This window comes from Etheostoma cragini, chromosome 8 (genome assembly GCF_013103735.1).
Source record: "Etheostoma cragini isolate CJK2018 chromosome 8, CSU_Ecrag_1.0, whole genome shotgun sequence".
Lineage (NCBI taxonomy): Eukaryota > Metazoa > Chordata > Actinopteri > Perciformes > Percidae > Etheostoma > Etheostoma cragini.
The window spans coordinates 20,672,290-20,697,133 of NC_048414.1; the positions used below are offsets into that span (position 1 = coordinate 20,672,290).

The 24,844-nt window shown below is 39.5% G+C and overlaps 1 protein-coding gene across 2 annotated transcripts; it reads right to left on the reverse strand.

Moving 5' to 3' along the window:
* Positions 1-3,808: 3,808 nt before the first annotated feature.
* bbs2 (Bardet-Biedl syndrome 2) lies at positions 3,809-24,257 on the reverse strand. Of its 2 annotated transcripts, XM_034878145.1 has the most exons (19): positions 23,996-24,257; positions 23,617-23,706; positions 23,383-23,517; positions 22,807-23,034; positions 20,793-20,918; positions 20,422-20,484; positions 19,852-19,929; positions 19,558-19,662; positions 18,381-18,467; positions 18,087-18,222; positions 15,310-15,449; positions 14,571-14,700; positions 10,618-10,789; positions 10,368-10,497; positions 10,089-10,208; positions 9,375-9,512; positions 7,860-7,972; positions 6,999-7,147; positions 3,809-4,281 (listed from the first exon to the last, which is right to left on the reverse strand). In XM_034878145.1, exons 3-19 carry the CDS (start codon positions 23,497-23,499, stop codon positions 4,175-4,177), a joined length of 2,139 nt encoding a protein of 712 aa, XP_034734036.1. In that variant the 5' UTR covers positions 23,500-23,517; positions 23,617-23,706; positions 23,996-24,257; the 3' UTR covers positions 3,809-4,174. The 2 variants fall into 2 exon arrangements, with proteins under 2 accessions (XP_034734036.1, XP_034734037.1); XM_034878146.1 differs by lacking the exon at positions 23,617-23,706 and having other exon boundaries at positions 23,996-24,130.
* Positions 24,258-24,844: the final 587 nt, after the last annotated feature.

Genomic DNA, 24,844 nt, shown 5'->3' on the forward strand with positions numbered 1-24,844 from the left:
GAAGGTGATGTGGTCAGATGAGACCAAAATAGAACTTTTTGGCCTCAACTCAACTCGTCGTGTTTGGAGAGCAAAGAACACCGAGTACAACCCAAAGAACACCATCCCCACCGTCAAGCATGGTGGTGGCAACATCATGCTTTGGGGGTGCTTTTCAGCTAAGGGGACGGGACAACTCCATCGTATTGAGGGGAGGATGGACGGGGCCATGTATCGTGGAATTCTGGACCAACATCTCCTTCCCTCAGTGAGAGATGAAGATGGGTCGAGGATGGGTGTTTCAGCACGACAACGACCCTAAGCACACCGCCAAAGCAACAAAACAGTGCCTAAAGAAGAAGCACATCAAGGTTCTGGAGTGGCCTAGCCAGTCTCCAGACCTGAATCCAATTGAAAATCTTTGGAGGGAGCTTAAAATTCGAGTTGCCAGGCGACAACCTCGGAACCTGAATGATTTGGAGGCTGCTGCAGGGAGGAGTGGGCCAACATCCCTGCCGAAATGTGCACAAACCTTATCACCAACTATAAAAACTGTTTGACATCTGTGCTGGCCAATAATGGCTTTTCTACAAAATATTAACATGCTGTTTGTCCAGGGGGTCAAATACTTGTTTTTCCTCATCAGATGGTTATCAATTTTAATAAATTCATATGATGTGATTTTCTGGAATTTTCTTTGGGATTCTGTCTTTCACTGTTAGAATGTACATGTGATTAAAATTATAGATCGTTGCATTCTTTGTAAGTGGGCAAACCTGCAAAATCAGCAAGGGGTCAAATACTTATTTCCCCCACTGTAAGTAATAAACACAGTTATGTAAAGTAATCAATAAATAAGTCACCAGTGGTCTTGAACCCCTTAACCCTGACCTCTTGAGTGAAACTACTGTTTAAGCACGCCGCCATCCTGCCCTATCGTCGACCCCCGTGCACATTAAGCACACGTTAAGTATATATGTATGCACATTGCACAAGTGAAGCATATTTGTATGAGCAACTGAAGTATGCATGTATGTGCACATGGTTAGTACCAGCTGAAGTATGTATGACGTATGTGCAAGCACTTAGTACCAGTATATAAGTGCAAGTGAAGTATATATGTATGAAATTAAGTATGCATGTATGTGCAAGTGGTTAGTACCAGTATACTGTACATGTATGTGCAAATAAAGTATGTATGTACGTGCAAGTGGTTAGAACCAGTATATATGTACTGGATGTGCAATTGAAGTATGTATGTATGTGCAAGTGTTTAACACCAAATATATACGTATGTGCAAGTGAAGTATATAAGTATGTGCAAGTGATTAGTACTAGTATATACGTACAGTATGTGTAATTAAAGTATGTATGTATAGACAAATGTATTTAATTCTGGCCTAGGTGGCTTCTCATAGACTTACAATGTATTGTTACATCCCCAACATCGGTCTGTCAGTCCAAAGTAGGTATCAACACCATATCTCGACTACTACTGTTATATTGCCATAATATACTTTATATTCTGTTATTTTAGAGCCTACTATCTAACTGCATTTTATCTCATTTCACTCAATATTTCATAAAGTACCATCTCATACTATGTGTAATCTATAAAACTGATTCTTGCCCTGTATTCTATAGGATATTAGTCTGCTGTATACTGTTTAATTAACTGCTATTAATCACCCCACTGTCATTTTATCATGTAATTTGTCTCCAAGTACTCTTGTATAGTCTAATAATAATCAATTTTATTCTACTCAATTGCAGGTTATTTTAATCAGTGTACCTTTTCTTATTTATTTATATTACTTTGTATACTTGTTTGTATATGTATTTGTTCCTGTTGTTTTCTCTTGTACTGCTGCAACAAATGTCCCCGCTGGGGCATCAATTACGGTACGTCTTATTGTCTTATCTTGAACCAGTTGCCAGACGAACGAGCTAACCAGGAGCTCTTCAACGCCGCATTAGACTGACCACGTGACTCAAACTAGACTGGAGCGACTTGAAGCCAAATGCCAACACAGCAACTGGTTAAGGAAAAAGAGACGAGAGGAATAAATAAAAGGGCTGACTGCGGCGTAAACGTGTTGAAAATGAGTCATGTGTCTTTTTCTAGTTTGTTTCTGCAAGGTAGTCAGTCGACCGCAAACGTTTCTAAGCTTTATGGCACTAGAAGTTAAACAGAGCAGCATATATGCAATGCTACCCTTAGAGTAATTAAATATAATATAAAATATTCCAATATTCAACCTTAGTCAAATGAGTTTCCATATTTGAATGTCTTACTACCTTAAGTAGCACAGTCATGCAGGAGAGCACACACATGCAGCGCAGCAGTAACAGTAATTTATGACTATGGACTCACTGAACCATCTGCAGCGCCTAAAGAAAACACCTTTAAGGGAACACGTGTGCATCCAATCAGAAGTATACAGGAAGTAAGGTCGTTGCGTAGGAAAAAGCCATAAAAGCAGAAAGTAAGACGTGAACAATTCATTTTCACCCCTAACAACCTGCTGTAAAAAGGGTATACTTAATGATGAAAGTATTCAGATATGTTACTTAAGTAAAAGTAGTAATACCACAGTGGAGAAGTAGCCAACTCTTACAAATGAAAGACCTGCATTCAAAACTTTACTTAAGTAGATATAAGCATAGAAATATACATTCAGTACTAAGAGTAAAAGTGCTCATTAGAAAAATTATTGATGCATTTTTAATGTGTTTATCTCTTTAATGTTAGAGCTGGTATAATGTATGTATAAACTGCTGGGTACCTGAAGCTACAATAATAAATCATTATTTGTTGATTATTTTTTTGTATTATTAACTTGAATGTGCAAAGTAACTTGAGCTGTCAAATAAATGTAGTAGAGTATAAAGTACATTATTTCCCTCCAAGTTGTTATTCAAAATTAAAAAGTACCACAAAATTGGACCTCATTACATGTACTCATGTACTTACATTCCACCACTGGGAATAGTACAGCTAAACTTACTAATTGAAAAAAAAAACATCTGCAGAACTTTAATTTAAATTCTAGTAGACATCCCAAAGTTTTCAAAAAATGCCAAAAACGTACAAAGTTTTTTTAAACAAGTGTATAATAGTTTCTGCCACAAAACGAAAAATTACATTTACAATCTGTGTACAATCTACAAAAGGCTAACAAGTTAAACGCACAGCAACGCTCCTCTCCGTGACCTCAACTCATTTAAAATTGTTTTCTTTGGCTACAAACGGCACACAAACACACCAAAACAGCTGGACGCAGAGACGTCAGCCGTCACACCGAACTGCCGGTGTCGCCAGTGATTTCTGTGTCTATCTTGCTCCAGCTGTGCTCTCTCTAAACATCTCTGTATCCGCTGGATCAACAGTCAGGGTGTCATCCAGCAGACAGTCATTTTCTACAAACACTCAAGTCTTTGTGGGAACAGAGAGTTCCTTCTCTGAAGTTTAAACATTTCTTACACAGATGTGCAAAGTCTGGAACAACTCTAGTACATTCAATGGACATTAGACTTAATCCTCTTTCTTTTAACTACTGATGCTTTTAGACAGTATATGTGAGCGTATAACTAAAGGAAAAAAAGACAAATTTTTCTTTTGCATACGTTAAACCAATCAGATTAATGAATACAAAATGAACTTCTCTAAAGCATCACAGTACTCAGACTAGCTTTGTTCCATTGCTTTTGAGCAACTCTTTAGGGTAAGCATTTCACTCGCTCCTTTGGTCCAGTTGAACTCTCTAAAACGGCTGTGTCAAGGGTCATTTTGACAAGTATCTAGCTAAGCTTACACTAAATCAAGCTCTTCCAACGGCCACAGAGATTAGACTGAGATGGATGACATTTTCACTAGTGCACTAGAGCCTGTGGTCAGCATGTTATGTCTGCGAGCGAGCAGAATGTCAGATTCCACTTACAGTAAAAGTATTATGGAGCTGTTGCTAAATGTTGCTGCCAGGCTGTTGCTTCTTCCTAAATCGTGGAAAGAAGATAGATTAAGGCTGCAACAGCGGGTCCCTGGGACGTGTAGTTCTCGTCCCATGGGGAAACATCCTTGCTGCTGCCATGTATGACATAGATGAAGTTCAACATTATTACAGTACTGATCAGTTGTGCTTGTACTTTCAATCTATTTGTCCGTTCCTGCGTCATCCACCCCCTCCTCCCATTCTCAGGAGGACGCAGCACCAGCTCTCATGATCCTGAAGAGTGCGTTGACGTTATTGCTCTTGATGGCGTCTCGACAGGCAGCTATAACTTGGTTTTTGGGCTTACCCACTGAAGAAGAGAAGGAACAGCGACAGACAGATTATTATGATAAGATAAGACAGGTATGCAACACATAAAGTATGACACAAATGCATAGTTTTTAGTTCTGTCCATTGCCATTTGACAGTGAAACCAATCTCATTAACCCTATGTATGTATATACACACTTTTAACAACAATAAATGCCACATGTTTGACTGCTAAATGACAATGGATGTTGTTAATGTTGCCAAATGATGTTTTGAGGCATAAGTTTTATACCCATAAGTCATGCCAGCTAGAGATCTGATATGACAACATGTTGTCATGGATGTAGAAAAGGTCCGGAGTGCTCAAAAGTTCAAACAAATAATGAAGGTGCTCTTTGGTAGGAATCACAAAAGTTCAAAGAAGAAGAAAGGTCCAAGGCACTCTTCTAGCAAAAAGTTAAAGAGCTTTTATTTAGATGGCTGTTGGTTATAGAGCATTCTCCTAACGTGACCCTCACCTGCGGAATGGCCTCCCAGTACATGTTAAAGAAGCTTACTCAGTTGACATATTTAAATCTAGATTAAAAAAAAACACCTCTACTCATTATACTATAGCCAGCCATAGAACACCATCCTTTCTGCTTTCTTCACAAACAAACCTGATCACTTACTCTTATATGTTGCTGGTATTGTTTCTTCATTGATTGTTTTTTTTTGTTGATTTTTGTTTTGTGACTGTTATTGCCACTCTTCATTGTAACCCCCAACCAGCCCGTCAGACACCGCCTACCAAGAGCCTGGGTCTGTCCCAGGTTTCTGCCTAAAAGGAAGTTTTTCCTTACCACTGTCGCACTGTTGCTTGCTCTGGAGGAAACTATTAGAACTGTTGGGTCCTTGTGAATTATGGAGTGTGGTCTAGACCCGCTCTATCTGTAAAGTGTCTCGAGATAACTCTTGTTATGAATTGATACTATAAATAAAATTGAAATTGAAATTGAAATTAATCAACTGAAATTATTATTGCAGAGAAACTTTTTATATACACCAAATGCAGTCAACAGCCTACTCAGGACTTAACGGAGAAATTGATTACATTGATATGTTTGTAGTAGTTCTGGTCTATTTGGTATGGGACTGTAGCCCTACAATGCTGGAAAATGGTTATATATTCCTAATATATATTTATTTAAGATTTGCACATCCGTGTTTTTTTAAATCTTTTTTTCTCATCTGTTTTTTTTCTTATCATCCTTTTCTTTCTTCCACATATCGTGTAGAGCCATCTAGTGGTCATACTTTGCAATGTAAGTTCACTAGTCTATATTGATGACATTTCCTTACGGGGATTGTTCCGGTGCTGCGTGAAATTCCGACAAATGTCCATCCTTTTGTCCGGATGTCCGTCACCTTCCGCTTCCTTTGTGTTGCCATTTCAAACTCTGGTAGATTTCTGAGGACTATGGTTAACTGCTCCTAAGACCTCTGCGGGGTAAATCCAGACAGCTAGCTAGACTATCTGTCCAATCTGAGTTTTCTGTTGCACACCTAAAACAACCTTTGAACGAGCACGTTACACCAAAACAAGTTCTTTCCCGAGGCTATTTTGCAATGACGCTGTGGCTCTATGCAGCACTCAGCGCCGCCCAATGATGATTGTGACTCGTTTAAAGAAATGCCCATAATTTAGAGCATGTTTCTCTCCCATCCCGGGAATGCTGTGTGGAGTAGCCAGACCTTCCTTCGCTGCGCCGTGGAGGAAGGTCAGGCAATGCAGACTACAAGTTGACTGGCTTCTCGCTCAGGTGTTTGCAACCATCTTGTATCTGCTAAAAGTGAAAACTGTGTGCTGAGGGCCCTCGCTCCTAAAGAAGGCTGTTTGTGCAGCTACACGTGGATTGTTACTTAGCTTTATTTTACCCTGTACTTGGAAGTTTAACATAAACTAGGCATTGAAATAAAAGACTTTCTTGTTTTTTTGCCAGAAGAGTGAGACCAAGAGACCACTGACCTTTCTTCTTTTTTGATGTGGTCTTGAGTGTTGTTCCCCTGCTAAGTCAAAACTCTGTTCATCCTTAATACGCTACATGGTATACGCTTCCATAACGAAGCTATAAGAAACACTGACATTTTTTTTACAGTTGCTGGAAAGAAGCTTTCCAGTTGGGTAGCTAGGGTAAGCCACATACATATTGTATTGTACATCGCTATTTTATACTACTAACAAGGCTCAAAATAGCACCACACTTCAACAGTAGCATACCGAGGGTCCCTACTTGTCAACCAAAGCATTGAGAACTTTGTAAGTGTACAGGTAGTTTATTACAAATATAGATTATGAAGACAGTAGCGTTTATGTTTACATGCAGCCGCCATCTTGGAAAACAGCCATGACCAGTTGAACCACGAACGCTGCGCAACCATGGCTCAAACACAGCGTTTGTGGTTGACTGGTCAAGTGTAGGGCTATTTTGAGCCTTATTAGTGGTAGAAAATAGCAATTCACCCTATTCCCTGAAAGCTAGCGTTAGCAGCTAGCAAGCACTTTGTGGTAGCTTATTTCAAGCTAGAGACACATTCGGTTAGCATGAAAACATAGAACGGGCAACTCGGTACACATATGTTATTAACCCAGGTTTCTTTTGCACCGGAAATGTGGTTGTTACCGTGTGTCCTACACATAGACAGACAGACACACACATAGACAGACACAGACACACACACACACACACACACACACACACACACACACACACACACCTCGGAGTCTACCAGCCCGCTGTATGGCCTGGTTAACAGACTTGAGGCAGGCCAGCAGTGCATTGTGGTTGTTAGAGCGGATTTTATACTCATTGACCAGATCCCTGTTTAGATCGTACAGCTCTCTGTAACGCTTCTTCATAGTTGTCCTACAGAGGGCAAAAGAGAAACAGTTACTTTGGTCCTGTGGTGAAAAAGATTCAAAGATCCCATATCAATATTATCAATAAACATATGGTGAAATATACACTCGGTTGCAAACTGTTTTAGAGAGGTCTGATTTGGATGTGTAGTCCATTTGGAGGATTGTGGTGCTGCTGAATTTTGAAAAGTTCAGTGTTTCCCCACAGATTAGGAAGAAATTTGTGGCACTTTGGGGGGGGGGGGGGGGGGGGGGGGGGAATAGCATATTTGTGACGTCATTACGCAATTGCTTGCAAAAAGCTTAGTGGTTCTTTAGCCAAATAATCAAAAATTCAACACAGGAATTTATTTTACTCTATGCATTTTGCTTTTATTTCTGACAATTTGATAAAAAAAATGCATATAATGCTTGAGTAAATGAAACCACAATCAACAAAACTAGTAAAAAAGAAATATATTAATATTTAAATAATTCACCCAGAACGTCCGGTACAGAGTGTACGAAAAAACTAAGATTGGCTCTTATATTTAAGTTTATGTTCTGCTTGTGTTTGGTAAATTGCATGCAGTCATCAAAACTTGTTGTCAATGTCAAGATATCGGAAGAAAAAGTTCTATGACAGACAGATTAAAGTATTGTCCACGTGTTGCCATACATATTGTAGTATATTTAAAAAGGACTATAAAAGTGACTGTATGCATAGTGTGCTTACTCACATCTCACCCATGAGGCGAGCATCCTCTGCTTGCACCAACATGTTCCTGATGTAGTTGGAGTGGTCGGCCATGGCTGCAGTTAACTTCTGATGGACAGAGTGGAACTCATCCACCTAGCATACAGATATTTAAGACTCAATATTAAACCACAGCAACAACAAAAACTGCATTCTCTCTGCTGACAAGGCAGAAGTCTTCTACTGAAAGTCTTCTAGAGGAGGTCTTGTAGTGAAGGTCTTGTAGCAAAGGTCTTGAGGGGGGGCAGTAGCTCTGTCTGTAGTGAGTTGAGTTGGGAACCGGAGGGTCGCTGATACAAGTCCCCGGAGGGACTAAAGTGTGGATTGGTAGCTGGAGAGATGCCACTTCACCTCCTGGGCACTGCCAGATGCTCTTGAGCAAGGCACCTGGCCCAGATCCAGGTCTAGTGGGGTGTCTGCCTCTGGAACAAGCTGCCTGATGACCTGAGGTCCATCACAACTGTTTCCACATTCAATTCTCTCAGGCATTTAAATCCTTAGTGTGTGTGTGTGTGTGTGTGTGTGTGTGTGTGTGTGTGTGTGTGTGTGTGTGTGTGTGTGTGTGTGTGTGTGTGATATATCACTTCCAGGGCTTCTTGTTCTTCTTTACACTGAAGATAGTTCTTAATGATCCTATATGTTTAAAATGTATGTATAATTTGGGGCCAATCATACGCCTCCCTAATGGTTTTGCATGGTGGATAAGTATCTGTCTGTATTTCTCAGCCTTGAGGACGCCATTCATTCTGACCAAATCTCCAACTCCATTTGCAAAAATGAAGCCCAAACTTGCAAGGAACCTCGACTATCATCCATTGTTGTCTGCAGTCACTCATTATTGTGCCGCTCTCCAGCCCTTTGGCGAACAAACTAACTTCTGCTACAGCCAAATATTTCAAATTTGGACTTATAGGTCCAGAGCACCTGCTGCCATTTTTCTGCACCCCAGTTCCTATGTTTTCATGCAAAGTTGAGTCACATGGCCTAGTATCCATGCCGGAGGTCTGGCTTTTTGGCTGCAACTCTTCAATGAATACCACTTCTCGCCAGACTTCTCTGGACAGTAGATGGGTGTACCTGGGTCCCACTGTTTTCTGCCAGTTCTGAGCTGATGTCCCTGCTGGACATCTTCCCATTTCAAAGGGAATTAAGCTTGATGTGTTTTTCATCTGCTGCACAAAGTTTCCTTGGCTGACCACTGCGTCTACGATCTTCCATGTTGCCCGACCTTTTGCAAGTGTAGCTATAAGAATTGGAACTGGTTTGAAGGCAAATGGTAGTAACACCAAATATGATGCGATTTAGTTTTTTCAGTTTTTTCTTTTGTTCGTTCACTTTGCATTTTCTAAATTGATACAAATAAACACTCATATTGGAACTCATATTTTAGTTTACAGCATTTTTTCACACCTGCCTAAGACTTTTGCACAGTACTGTATATATGACGATGGACAGAAAGTATAGTTTCTTGGAGTATTAGTACAAGTATGAGCCAAACCTCAGTAAGTGTAGTGCGTAGCTCCTCAAAGTATCGGGGAAAGTCTGCTTCTGCTGACAAGTCCTCTATTGCCAGGAAGGAGGCCAGTGATTGGACCAGATCCCCTGCCAGGTCGATGTCATCCGTTGTCAGAGTGATCTGATTGGGCAAATTAGAGATAAATTCACCTTATCATTGTCTCTTTGTGCAAATTAAGATCAATGTATTTGCTCACTCTTGGTAAGGTAAAGTACAAATTATTTACAGTCACATTTTTCCTTTATGAGCACAAAAGAAACAGTATTCACAATCTAAACCCATTATCCTTCAATCTTTGATTTAATGTATTTAATTAAATGCATAAAATGTACACTACTAGACAACTTGATGCAAGATTGAATACATCTAGTGACGCGTGGGGTATGATAAATGAAATTCATTACTCCTGACTCATCAGAGGTTTGTCAAAAAATGGGCTAAAATGTGAGAGCTAAACTGATGGTAATGATCGATGACAGCGTTAAAATCAGTTCTTCAAAAAGATATTTATTATTGCTAAATAAACAACAAGTCCTGTTGATTTTATTGGTCCCTTTGTGTTTGAATATTGCGTTGAAGCATTTGTAATTTAATGCATTTGATAATGTAAAGTAAAAGCTAAACAACAACAAAAAAACAACGATTCGGAGTTAAGCTTATAGCTAAACACATCATTGTTGTTGTCTGTGTTTGTACCTGTCCACTGCTGGCCATACTGATGGACAACAGTCCCCCTCCTCTTAGTGAATTCAAAGTAATGTCAGGACTCTCTACTCCTTCTGGAAGCAGGAAGTTCTGATTCAGCCACATCACCACCTACACAAACACAATTACATATATTAAATATTACATTCATACATTCATATATATGGAAAACATATAACTGCATTTTATTGCCGTGAGCATGCTGCTGACTGATCAGAATCATGTTGTCCTGTTGCCTCAGTCTTCCTGAGAGACACGCTGCCAGCCTACCCGCTGTGGTCGGTCGTTGATGCTGAATGTGACCCTTCCAGTGGGGGGAGCAGCTGAGGAGTCCACTGTGATGTCATACATGGAGAAACGAGGCAGCTGCCGAGTGATTTCAAACACGTGGAATTGGGTGCTGGATGGGACAAAAAAAGTGATGTGCAGAGAAAACAAAATAAAGGTGTAATAAATGGGAAGAATTTTTTAAAAAGTGTACTCGACAGCACGCATCGCATCACTTACTCACACATCCTACCTAGTTTTCCCTCCAACAAATGCTTTGATGTGCAGATCTACTGGTATATCTTTTGGGGGGACAATGGGGACTCGGACACAGCCCGACAGGTTCTGGGCGCTGGGGTGGACAACGTGACTCTCCCCCTCAAATATCCCCTCAGCGAAGATGAGCACCGCACGGATAATGGTTTCTGGAAGGGTTGAAGGAGAGATTATGGGACTTGGGATTTAGTATTTACTCTTTCTGTGAGATGCTTGACACTCTGTTTATAAAAAAAAAAAGGCACAGTTTACCCCAAAACCAAAGACACGTATTTCTCCTTTTACCTGTAATGCTGAAAAAACACTTAAGCCATATTGTAACGGTGGCTGGCCATATGACAGGTATCCCACTGTCCCCCTTGATGGCTTTCTTTCAAATATTTTTTCCCCTGCGATAGATATTGTGATATGAAAAAAGAAAAAGTCATTTTTGAAAGATGACATATATATATATATATATATAGCTCTATTTGGAAAAAAATAAATCATTCTCGACTACTGCGGTGATTTTGTAGGGGAGTGCATCTACATAGAAGATAATTAAAAAGGATCTTTTCTAATGTCACCCATTCTTTGTTAAACTTTAATGCTGGTTACTGTGGCTACTCTTCTGAAGTGATTTTGGAGAGGGAAATTAGCTGGTTAACAAGCATGACACCACTCTATTTATATAATAATCAATCCAGGCTAAATTGTATGACAATGACTCCATGTTGCTTCCTCTAAATTTCAGCTTGTGATCAACTAGCGGGGCCAGCTTGTTTGTTTGATAAACTGATCAGACCTGCATGTCACGCACACTAGCAACAAACTCTGTGTATCCAAAAGCAATTCAATCTGTGTAAATTACGTTAGATCCGACACAGACCTCTGTAGATTAGTGTTACGTTTCCAGCGTTGCGGCTCCGAACCGAAATGTTACTTGGGACAGACGGACCCCTTGTTTCTTTAGGCTAACTATATTAGCTTCAGCCTGGCTGGTAGCAGCTTTCTGCTTATTTCTTTAGGCTAACTATATTAGCTTTAGCCTGGCTGTTAGCAGCTTTCTGAGGGGAAAAATGGCCAAGAGACATTGTGATTATGTTGCATTAATCAGGTAATTTAGTTTGTATTTACAGGCAACACAAAACACTGACTACTGTAGCTTCACTGATTATCCATCGGAAACTATGCGTATCACTGTGTCAGCGCCAGCTGCTGCCTACGGTACTTTTCTACACACGGAGAGCCTCACTTCCCAAAACAATAAACCCAGTTGGACTAACGTCACATACACACATTTCCCATATGGCTACCTGTCTTAAAGGGGAAGGGTTGGATGGTAATAATCCTGTTAAAAGAGAACGGTGAAAGTTTACTTTTCTATCAAGCAGCAAAAAAGGATTAGCGTCAAGGTCACAATGTGCGGCAATGTGACTATTGTACATGTGTACGTTGCGATGCCGATGTTAAAACACAATCTCGTTCAGCCCTAGTTTACATGTCACACTGACCCAAGCACAAGCCTTTCAAGCATGAGTACGCTTCCCTCTACACAGTGATTACGTTTGGCAGGTGTAGTTTGGTAGAAAGAAAATAGTTCCTACATGAAATTACTCACAACCAGATCTGTGGATTATTTTTAGTAACCGGGTTATGATTTCTGGAAAGAGACACTGCTGTTGAGTTTTTACAAAAATGTTTTTGTGCAAGCCGAGTGCCATCTAGTTCCCTTATCAAACTTTTTACCTCTCCCATCTGAGTGTTACACATAAAACTGATCTCACAGCGCATATCTCCACATCACATTTATGTCCAATAATTACTTGGTGCACAAATTTGTGTGTAAAATTTCATGTGCAAAATGTTTCATTTTATTCACTGCTGCTACTAACAGTGGCTTAAGAAACTTTACACACCCATGCTTTAGTTGATTAAAGAGAGGAATAAAAAACATCTTTTGGAAATTAATCTTAATGCCTTAATTCAAAAATATCTAGGGAAATACAACCTTTTAAGGACACCAATTTTCTTTGTGAATGAATAATGTATTGTAAATAAATTAATGTTCTTCCTTAAAATATACACACCCCTATGTTAACCCACAGAAGCAGGCAAGTTTTTATTTTTAAAGGCCAGTTAATTCATAGGTCAAGGATACTATGCATCCTGATAAAGTTCCCTTGGCCTTTGGAATTAAACTAACCTCCCACCATTGCATACCCTTCACCATAACTAGAGATTGGCATGGTGTTAATTCAGTTAGCTCAATAGCTGGTATGATTTGCATTGAGCGTTGATCTTATGGAAAGTTCCCCATGCCTTTGTCTATGTATGGTGAGGGTATGTGATGATGGGGGCTATTTTAATTCCGAAGGCCAAGGAAACTATCAGGATGCATAGTTTCCTAGATCCATGAAATAACTGGCCTTTAAAAGTAAAACTCTGCCTGCCTCTATGGAAATTTAACATAGGGATGTGTATATGTATGCCCCTTGAACTTTAGGGAAGAACATTTATTTATTTACAATACATTATTCATTCACAAAGAAAATTGGTGCCCTTAAAAGGTTGGGGTTTCCTACATTTTTTAATTAGGGCTTTACGATCAACTTTTATGTCAACTTTAGCATGGATGTGTAAACTTTCTCAAGCCGCTTTAAGTATAAATGTAAATGTAAATGTGCTGTATTTATAGCGCTTTCCAGTCTTAACAACTGCTCAAAGCGCTTTTACATCTACAGGAAACATTCACACACATTCATACACTGTGGCCGGGGCTGCCATACAAGGTGCCACCTGCTCATCAGATAAACATTCACACACAGATGCGCAGCATCGGGGGGCAACTCGGGGTTAAGTGTCTTGCCCAAGGACACTTCGACAATGACTGCAGGGGCGGGGATCGAACCACCAACCTTCCGATTGGCAGGCAACCGCTCTACCACTGAGCCACAGCCGGCCACATACACACAGGGGTGTATACACACCCCTATGTTAAATTCCCATGGAGGCAGGCACTTTATTTTGAAAGGACAGTTATTTCACAGATCCAGGACACTATGCATCCTGATAAAGGTCCCTTGGTCTTTGGAAGTAAATTATCCCCACATCATCACATACCTTTCACCATAGCTAGAGAATGGCATGGTGTTATTTCAGTTAGCTTAATAGCTGGTATGATTTGCATTGAGAGATGATCTTATGGAAAGTTCCCCATGCCTAAGTCTATGTATAGTGAAGAGTATGTGATGATATGGGGTTATGGGGCTTTGATGCATAATATCCTGGAGCCATGAAATAACTGGACTTTAAAAATAAAGATGTGCCTGCCTCTATGGAAATTTAAAATAGGGGTGTGTATATTTATGCCGTCTGTATTTTAAGGAAGATTAATTTATTTACAATACATTATTCATTCACAAAAAAATTGGTGTCCTTAAGAGGTTGGATTTTCCTTAATTTTTTTGAATTAAGATCAATTTCCAAAAGATGTTTTTTTATTCCTCTTTTTTAACTTTAGCCTTGGTGTGTAAACTTTCTCAAGCCACTGTATTATTCACACTGTACTGTTTATGTCCGTACTGTACTTTGTTGACACTGCACTACAATAGAATTTATGCAATCTTTAAAACCTAATTCTACTTGTAACCTAATCTTACTTTAATTCTACTTAACATTTTTATTTATTCCTTACAACAGCTATGTTACTCTAAACACGTATTGACTTTCTCTTTTCTTACTCTATCTTTTTGCCTAACTACCTAATTTCCCTGAGAGGATCAATAAAGTATTCTGATTCTGATATTGGAGATGAGACATCTTTAGGCCGATATCTCCAACACTGGGCAACAACAAATGAATCCAGATTGATTAATGGCACTACAGGAAAGAGGAAATTATGTGTTATTTATTTGGGGGTAAACTCTCTTTAAGTGATAAAAACACTACCATTTGGTGTTGAAATGCTGAGCTCTACATGAGCTTTCTGAACCTCCGTAGCAGGTCTCACTGACAGCGCCGTCTGGAGCTGAGTGTTGGCTGGTATGACACCCATCCCACTGTTTGTCTCTGACACACCCTGAAACAACAGCACAGTTTCTGATGATGTTAGCATGCAAAAATATGCAGACCAATGTCACCTAAGCATCCTGTGATTGTCTATAGTGTCCGCTTTCACTGAAATAAACAGGGATGTGGCCAAGATGTGACAAGGATAAAATGAAAAAGGGAGAAAGAAATATGTGAAAGGTATTTTGCTCAGCAAACATGATTGCAATGCATTCTGTGTATTTTCAGAAATCTCGGGTTCAAAATTGAGAATGTGAGCTGAGGGAATCACGCCTGTAAACAGCCGGGAGGTCATCAGAGTCAGTAAAATGAACAATAATCTTAAAAATGATGTGCTATCATTTTTTACAATATCTTGTCAAGAACCAATAGGTAAAATGGAAAATTTACATATCCAATTTTTTCTTTGACTATATCATGGAAGAATGATATTAAGAAATTACCAAATATTACATCATGTTTGTAATATCTGTGCTTCAGTATAATGTTGATAAAAAATCAAATCAAATGACAAATACATAAATGATGGAACAAATATATATGTACTATACTAGGGGTGTAACATTGCATTGATGCATCATGATTGGGGACCTGGAAGATTAACATTCTTAATATGTACCTTTGCATTCTCTTCATAGTTGCGTAGCTCCAGCAGCAGATTCTGTCTGCGCTGGCTGAGCTCTCTGATCAGGTCCTGTTCAACACTAGAGTCCATCAGATTCCCTTTAAGGTCTTTACTGGCTGGCAGGTAACCACGGACTACAAGATACACACATTTACATCACTGATGACATTCCTGAACCAAGCTTACATGGTTCTCACAAATAATGTTCAGCATGTTTACATGTCATGTCTGAATTAAGCTCAAAGTGCATTACAGCTGAGGCTGACAGGAATAGGGACGGGCATTTCTTTTAAATGATTTCTACAATTCTGATGCCAATTCCGATTTTTCTCTTTGATTCTGTTTTTTTATCATTTCTCAAGTCCGGCTCTTTGAGGGGTGGAGTTGAAACGGGTCACATGCTTATATCACAGCTAAGGGGAACATCTTACTTTGATTCAATGGTGATTTACAGTTTTCCCAGGCTTTTTCAACGTAAAATAAAGCCACACTGCTTACTGCTTACTTACTGAGTACTGCTTACTGTGCATCGTGAGTGCAAACAACAAGCGCCTGGAAGTACCATGGCCACTACTGAAACCAAAGCTCGCATGAGGTAAATTTGGAAATGATAATCGGATTAGAATGCAAATTTTTAAAACAATTCCTTTAAAAAAAAATAATAATAATAATGTTTCCATAATTTTTTTAAACGGTTCCAAGTTAGAGCGGGTTCTCAATGCCCAATCCTAGGCAGGAATGTAGTCGTTATTTTATTTTATTTTATTGAAGTATCTTCACATGAACTGAAGTACTCAGGAAGTGGAAATGTTGTTCAGAGAATTACAAATACCTAGCAAATAAAATTCAACAAAGCTACATTGTACTCAGGTGACAGCACAAGTCCTCTCAGCCTTACACACAAACACACACACACACACACACACACACACACACACACACACACACACACACACCCACACCTCTTTTGGACAGTTGGTAGGGAGTTAGTGAGTTGTGGAAGAAGTGTTCAGACCCTTTACTTAAGTAAAAGTGTTAATACAGCACTGTAAAAATACTCTGTTGCAAGTAAAAATCCTTAATTGAAAATGTTACTTTAAAAAAAGTATGGAAATATCATCAAGAAAATGTACTTAAAGTATTAAAAGTAAAAGTCAATGGAGAAAAGTCCTCACATTTTAGACACAATCAAAACAGGTCTATCAATCAACTAAGTGTTTAATTGCCTAATCATTTCACATTTACTTGTAGGCCTATATGTTGTTTGGTAGTTTTATTCTAGGGCTGTCAAAATTAGCGCAATAATAACGAGTTAACGCTATCATAATTAATTTGATTAAGAAAAAATGTCGCAATTAACGCACGTTGTCTTTGACCCCTTGAATGACCCGTATTGAGGTGTTTGCACAGGGCGCGCGACACTGATGAACAGTAGCTGTGCCGCCAAGTGGTAGTCTCATAGAAGGGTGAAAGCCAGATTGAAAAGAATCAGCACAGAAGTTGAATTATGGAGAAAGAAGGGACAATGGATGGGAAGTTTATTTTCAAAACTTTGACAGATAGTACACTTGACAAAACTAAAGTTATATGTAGCATTTGTCGAGCTGAGTTTAGTTATCACCGAAGTACATCCAGTCTGAGGTATCACTTGCAAGCCAAGCACACGGATCCCAGCGTAAGCTTTGCTTCTGGTAACGCACGACAAACTACACTTGACAGCCGTTTTAGAAGCAGATCGATGGATACGTCAACCTCCAGTAAACTGACCCAAGCTATAGCTAAATGGATAGCCACAGCATGCAGACCAGTTTATATAGTGGAAGACGAAGGTCTCCGTGATATTATCCGGATTGCCTCCGGTGACCTCACGTACGAGTTGCCATCCAGGGCCACAGTCATGTCCAGGATACACGAGTGGTATGACACAGAGAAGGCACAACTAGCTACGAATTTGGACAACACAGCTTATGTCGCGCTTACTGGTGACTATTGGACATCGCTAGGTAATCATAGCTATCTTGGAGTAACAGCTCATTACATCGATCAGGAGTGGAAGCCGCATTCACATGCATTGACTGTAATGAGAACTGATGAGAGGCATATGGCTGACGTATGCGCGAGTCATTTTATGGATGTGGCGGGTCAGTGGAACATTGAAGAGAAAGTGAGCACGCTGAACACAGACAGTGCTAGAAATATGATTGCAGCTTCGAAACAGCTACCATTCGAACACCTGCCGTGCACGGCTCATAGTATTCAACGCTCAGTCTCAGTGTCTCTACAAAACAGTGTATTTGACGGTGCACCTGCTAAATGTCGCAAAGTGGTTGGCCACTTCAAACATAGCCCACCTAATACTGATGAACTCAAGACCCAGCAAGTTGACTGTCAACATCATCAGACATTATTTTGTTTTTTGTTCCACTTTACATACAATAATTGTAAGTAACTTCTTGATTACAAATGCAGTAAGTGACAGCCAGTCAATAAAACCCCCTTGAGATCAATTGGTCTAGTTTTTACTTATTAAGTACATTTGATAATCTCATTTAACTTCAATTTGAGTGGATTTGAAATAGAATTTTAAAAATGTGATTAATCGTGAGTTAACTCACCATTACTATGCGATTAATCAACTAAAAAATGTTAATCGTTTGACAGCCCTATTTTATTCATAATAAAATATTGTGTGTTTTGTGTGCAAAAATCTTAACTTGTGAAGTAACTAGTTACTAAAGCGGCAACATTTATGTAGTGCACAAACAACATACCTTCTCCCTCTATGGAGGTGCAGATAAGTTGTTTCTGTCCATCCAACCTGTAGTCTCCTTCCACCACTCCGGCCACAGAAGAGGAGAAGTTGTCTTTGAAAATGACCTCACCTGTGCGGTCGCTACGAGCATCAATCTAAACATAAAAAGGGAAACGCAATCAAACACTGAGGACCAGCTAGACATACTTTAGAAATGAATGGCTTGTCGTGTTCAAAAATCTAATTCCAAATCCCATTTCTGAGGTGTGAGTGCTTGTTTGTAAACGCCAGGCCTGCTAGGTTGTGTGCTGACCTTTCCATTGGACCAGCCAGTGATAAGCTCCACCACCCCATCAGCGTTCAGGTCAAAGGCATGGATGCTCATTGCATGATTCTTAGACTGATGTGGGAGAGAGACAATACAAATGTAAAGGTATGGGTGAAATGGCTCAAACAGGCTCAGATGGAGCAAGATATGGGACAGATTGCATGATTAAAGACATAGAATTATCCAGTTTGACAGTCAGTTATAACCGAAAAAGAACATAAATGAACTACTTTATAAGGTCTCATGACATGGTGCTCTTTGGAGGCTTTCATATAGACCTTAGTGGTCTGAAGTCTCTTTCCCAAAATGCAGCCTCGGTGCAGAATTAGAATCACTAGAGCCAGTCCCACAGTGAGCTTAGTATGTGCCATTCTGAATCTGTAGCTTATGAGAACAAGAGAGGCAGGGCAAGGTGGAGGCTGGGGGTGTGGCCTTGACCAACTGCCACTTTGCTTATTTGAAAGCCATGATGTCTCTCTCTTATGGGTGGGCCAAAATCTCTGGGCAGTCAAAGCAAAACAAAGGGGAGCTAACCTTGCCCCTTATGACCTCATAAGGAGCAAGATTCCAGATCGGCCCATCTGAGCTATCATTTTCTCAAAGGCAGAGCAGGATACCCAGTGCTCGCTGTACACCTATCACCATTTCGAGCCACTGGGGGAACATAGGCAGGCTGGAAGAACGCATATTTGTGTTAAAAAAACTCATAAAGTGAAATGTTCATGACATGGGACCTTTAACATCGATTTTCTTTACGGCTTTATTACGTGGTATTGGATTGGTGCATAAACTCCAGTACCTCCCTATACCAATAATATATAGTGTAAGGCATCGAAAAAGTGACAAGTGTTGATACAGACGACCAAAACGTTTTTAATTGAAAATGTTGACCCAGTTAAACAAAAAGCTGCATGTTCAACTGAACGACAACACAAGGGATAATAAGTAAACAAGTAAACAAAGATATTGCGGTTGCCTTAAACACAGTGTAGCTGGCCCACTAACTTCCAAAAGGAGACACTCCTGAAACAAACCCTTCCCTTATCATGCAGCTGTCTAGACAAAAACATATTTATAAATGAAGAGGTTTCATCCCCTGACCTGTGACCTATGAATGACTCGTTTAAGTTTTTCCCTTTGTCTGGAAATAACATCACAGTACCTTAATCCTCCAGTAGCGGGCGGTGCGGTCATAAACTCCCACGGTGCCATTGGCAAGGGCATAGCCAAACCTGCTGTCATGCATATGGCATAGCGATGTGACTGTCTGTAAGGAGAAGGACAAATATTACTTTGCTACAGTACAAAACAGATAAGAGAATAAACAAGATACAACCAGTAACAGTTCAATGATAGTACTAATGTGGGACTGTCCTTTGTGCCAAACACAATTATAGGCTTTTGAAAAACTATGTTTCCCTGAAATAAACAAGCTTAATACTTTGCATCCATTCACCTCATTTTCAGTCATCTCAGACACAAGCTCATCCTCTTTGAATACCCTGATGTCAAAGTCCTCTGATCCAACCAGGAGCTGTAAACAAAAAACATGATGATCACTTGAACAATGGGGTGGGAAAAAAAAAATCTAAAAACCTATGTATTGAATTTTTTTTTGCAACAATTTTTAAAATCAATTGTTAGTCCTAGAGTCAACATTTATTTGGTTATTTATTTTTACCAATGATTTGAGAAAACAATCAGTTTTTAAAAATGTCTCATGATATATTGTCTCTAGAAGTGTATTATTCAACACTTTTTTTGTTAAAGAAGGAAAAGTAAATCACAATAATCAATAATATCGAGTTGAAATACATGAAAATCAGAATACAAATGGAATTGGCATACATGTATCGTAAAAAGAATTAAATCGGGACAAAAGCATATTGTCCAAGCCCTACTATTAACATGAATTCATCTTAAAACTAACCCATGTCTATAGTTCAGACACAACTGTAAACCTTTTTTCAAAGTAAAGGGCTATAGAAAACAGAAGGGAGATAGGAGGAAGACAGTCAGGACTTACCTCATTTTTCCCATCCCCGGTGAAGTCACAGAGCACCAGAGATCTGACATTATCACCAGTTACCTAACAACAAGACACTTCATGAATACATTAATCTAGTTGATTTAGCCAAGGAGTTATTAATCTTGTCACGGAGTGAAAATAATCGCTGCCCAACCACTGTGATCTCGTCCAACAGGTGGATGGAAAATGGCTGAATATTTTGAAATATAACAAATGAAAATGTGCTCTTACCAATGAAACTAGTTACAGTTTGATAAAGTGTCACTGTCTCATAAGTTGTGCGCTATACTACTATTCAATGAAACCACTTTCTTGAATGTAAGACGGTCATGTGGTCTTTTAATAAAGTGTTGCCTCGCTGTTCTTACTGTCCAGAAGTGATCATTGCCCTCAAAGTCAAAGCCTTGTAGGGCGCAGTTCCCTCCAATGATGGCGAGAGGATTCGGGATGTCCCCGAGTTTTCCTAACACAATTGCATTGGCCCCGTCCGACACCTACACCCAATAAAAGAAACAGAAACAAAGTCCTTTAAGATGAAATACTGTAAAACATTCAGTCTCTACCCAGAAGACAAGCATAGATGCTTTCACTCCAGTCCAGATGTCTATTTGTCAGCAAAATCACTCAAAAAGTTGAACATCGATACAGCTCTGTGTCGGCGCTACAGTATGGTCTGGCTACACTGTATCTAATATGGGATGTCAGGCTTTATCAGAGCAATGTACCTCCGTTGAGCCTGACTACACTGTAGATTAACCCCTAAATGCCATGGTGTTTTTTCAAACAATCCTACTTACCTCTGGTCTTTAGCGGTGCCGATTAATGCAATCATTAAATTAATGTCGCCTATATCGAAAACTTTTGGGAACAAATTATTAACAAAAGCAAACTATTTCGCAAAAGTATTTTGCCATTTCAAGATTTTTAGATGTCAGGGATTGTCAGATGTGAGAGTTCCTCAGCCAAAGTGGCTACATTTTCTAGACAAAACAATCCATCAGCTTTTGCAAATCATGGCATCTATTTCCTTTATACCACCAGCCATTGCCACAACAGCTGAAGGCCTTGGTTTTCCAGGAAAGTGCAACACTTGGAAGATCTAATTCATATATGGCACAAAACCAAATTCCTCATCATCAGTAGCTTCAGGTACATCTTCATTTCCAGAGCAGCTATCATCAAAAACCTCCTATACCAAAACAAATACTGCACTAAACCTGACACCCAGGTAGGGCTGGGTAGAGAGGGTACCTTTTAGGCACCTTTTGTTGCCTCTGAAGTATTGTGTATTAAAAAATGCCTTGTCATTAAAAATACCTAAGGAGTAAATCTCATCAGCGTCAGTTGGCCAATAAGCTTGCAGCATGCTTCTACCAAGATCTAACAATGCTTGTGATTGGCTGTCTAATGCCACACGTTGGAGAAAACTCTCTGAGCAAGACTCTTAGCTGCAAAATAAATAAAAAGATATGTGCCTTGTTGTAATTTCCTTTGTTTTATCAAATTGGTATCAAAAAAAATATAGCTTAGGGACCGGTATGGAAGTCATGGTATTGGTATCGATAAAGATTTTTTTAACAATGCCCAGCCCTACAACCAGATGCTGCCCAATCATTTTACTGTGACAGGAAGTTAACATAACAATAAAAGCATTATTTTTTTGTTTTTTTTCCATTATAAAGCATTATTTTTTTTTTTACTTGGTTATTGACACCTGAACACTGTAAAAAACAAATAGTTTGAGGAATACTAAGGGAGTTGAGTGCTTGATTGTGTAATGTAATAATACTGCAACCCTCCGCTCTGGGGCGTGGCCGTAATTTCCGAAGTGAGGGGGCCGGATTGTTTAAAAGGAGGATTTATAATGAAAGATCCACTCCCATTTGTTTCTCTAAATCACTGATTCCAACTAGCCTCCATATCATTTATGATTGACGGAAACACCGACATTTTCATAAACCGTTCCATTCTGTTTTACTGCTTTAGTGTGTGTGTGTGTGTGTGGGGGGGGGGGGGTATGTAGACATTTTTTACCATAAAAGCCCCACATTTTAATGACACTATTCCATCATATACACTTATCTTCATTATTGCTTATTTAGATGAATGTTCCTCCTTAGAATTTTGTATGTATTTTTTTTTTATATATTATTTTTTTATTGCCAATATCTGTATGAGTCTATCAATCAACTGAGGCAACGTGAGTAACGTGCACACTAGCCTACAAAATGATGCGTTCAAATCAACTCAGGCGTGTTGTAAGTGTGGGGCACAGAGGTCATGGAAAGTGCGGGGGACACTGTATTGGCTACGCCATTGCGCTCGCTCTCTCTCTCTCTCTCTCTCTCTCTCTCTCTCTCTCTCTCTCTCTCACTCACTCACCTCTGTGTAGAATATATCAGCGTTGTCATGGACGTCATAGGCCAGCAGGTTGGTCTGGGATCCCACCAACAGCGTGTCCCCAGTGGTATTTGGTCCCAGCGTTCCAGCCGTCAGACACGTGACTGCCTGGTTGATGTTGAGGAGCGAGATGTCAGAGTCTTGTGTGCTCTGGCTCAGTCGGTGGGCCACAGGTTTCTGACCTCGAGCATGAGGGTTATGGATAAAAACCTTGGAGAGAGAAACAGAAAATTCAGGGCATAAAGTATGAGTGAGTAGTAAATGCAACAAAGGTATTTGATAATAATCCAGTGCTGTAATGAGTGTATCTTTAAAGGGGAGGAAATACTGTTAAGTGAAGGAGTGCAGAAACAATGTGCAAGTTAAAGTAGAGAATATGGTCACTCACTTCCAACAATGTTTCAACAAGGCCACAAAAAAGCATGGGATTTGTAGATAAATATCAGATAAAATAAAGGAAGAAGGAATGATCATGTACTCAGGCAACAATTGTGCTATGCTGTCTACTTTTTGCTCCTTAAGAATTCTCCAAAGTTATGTTGGATCAATTTTCCTCACCTTTCCAGCCTGTGTGGCTGCAGTAAGGCATGGGTGGACGCCATCAAATTTTCCAACAGTCACCATGCGAGGGTTAATCTTGTGGTTCAGCTTCAGTGTGAATATAGGGACCAACATGGTGCCTACTGTATATTCCTAATCAAACAAGAGTAGAAAAAAGAAGGCACTTTATTATTTAGTTGTTTGCGAGTTCAATGCGTGATTTTGTTACACTAATGTAATTACAGGCTTTACCTCAGACAGTCAGAAGATAGTTCTGTTGCCTAGCAACAAAGACTGGCAAGCTAAAGCTTTTCATCTGGCTAATCTCCCTGTCGTCGTTTGCTGCAAAAAAGAAAAAAGAAAGCCAATTACACAACAAAAAAACACCACGCATGACTGTTTGACTAATTGTAACACTGTTTTAATCGTTCAAGTCCTGAATCCTTCGAAGAAAATATAATCGTCTATATTTGCCTTCATAGTCTAGCCAGCTAATGTTACCATAACTAACTTAACATAGTTAGCTAACGTTAACGTTAACATCGCTGGTTCCCAGAAACAACGGTAGACAGTGAAAGCAACGAGTTCCCATTTTTAGGAAACCAGTACCAAGTTGTGCAAATAATCTTACCTGGCCCCCTCCTCAGCTGTAGCTAAATATTGGAATATGGTTATGGTTAAATTGAGCTAACCAGCTAATGAGCTAGCTGGTTGGCACGACAGGATTCCATGCCAACAACTACTTCCTGTCTGCTGTTTTCAGAATAAAATATTCTGGTTAAGTTTCTGAAGAGCATTGGTGGCATGTAGCCTAATTTATGTTTTATTTAATTGAAGCATAGGGTAATAAGTAGCCTAAGTAAACATTTACTCTTGCACTTAAGTGCAATCGTTGAAGCACTTGTACTTTCGTGTTGCTATATACACCTCTATTCCATCTCATCTAAGAGTAAAAGGCTACTTTTTACCCCACTGCAGTTATTTTACAACTAAAGTGACTTTTCTGATCTATATCTAACATATCAATCCAATCATTTGACTGTAAAATATGATGCATTGTGATAGATTAGATTACAATCTAACATTATATAAAGTAGTTACAATTAGCTCCTGCTTGACAAAATAATGAAGTCCTCCAATGATCTCTTTCAGACAGATTTGAGAAAGATCAAAATTGGATCCTACATTTCACATAATGCAACATTTTAACTGGCTTTAAACCCAACACCTCCCTTCTGTCATAGGCCTACAGACCTTTCTCTCAAGCCCAGACCAAAATAACCCTGTAATGTGTGGGTTTTTCATTTTTATTTTTCAAACATTGAAAAGCTACCGTCAGTGCCACATAAGACATATGCCTATTTTTAACTTACTGAGTTGTAGGCCTACTTCTTGTGCTGCTTGCATGTTGTTGCATCAATAATAACATAATGATTACTTTTAGACTTGATTCATTTTCCCGCAAGTAGCCTACCACTGT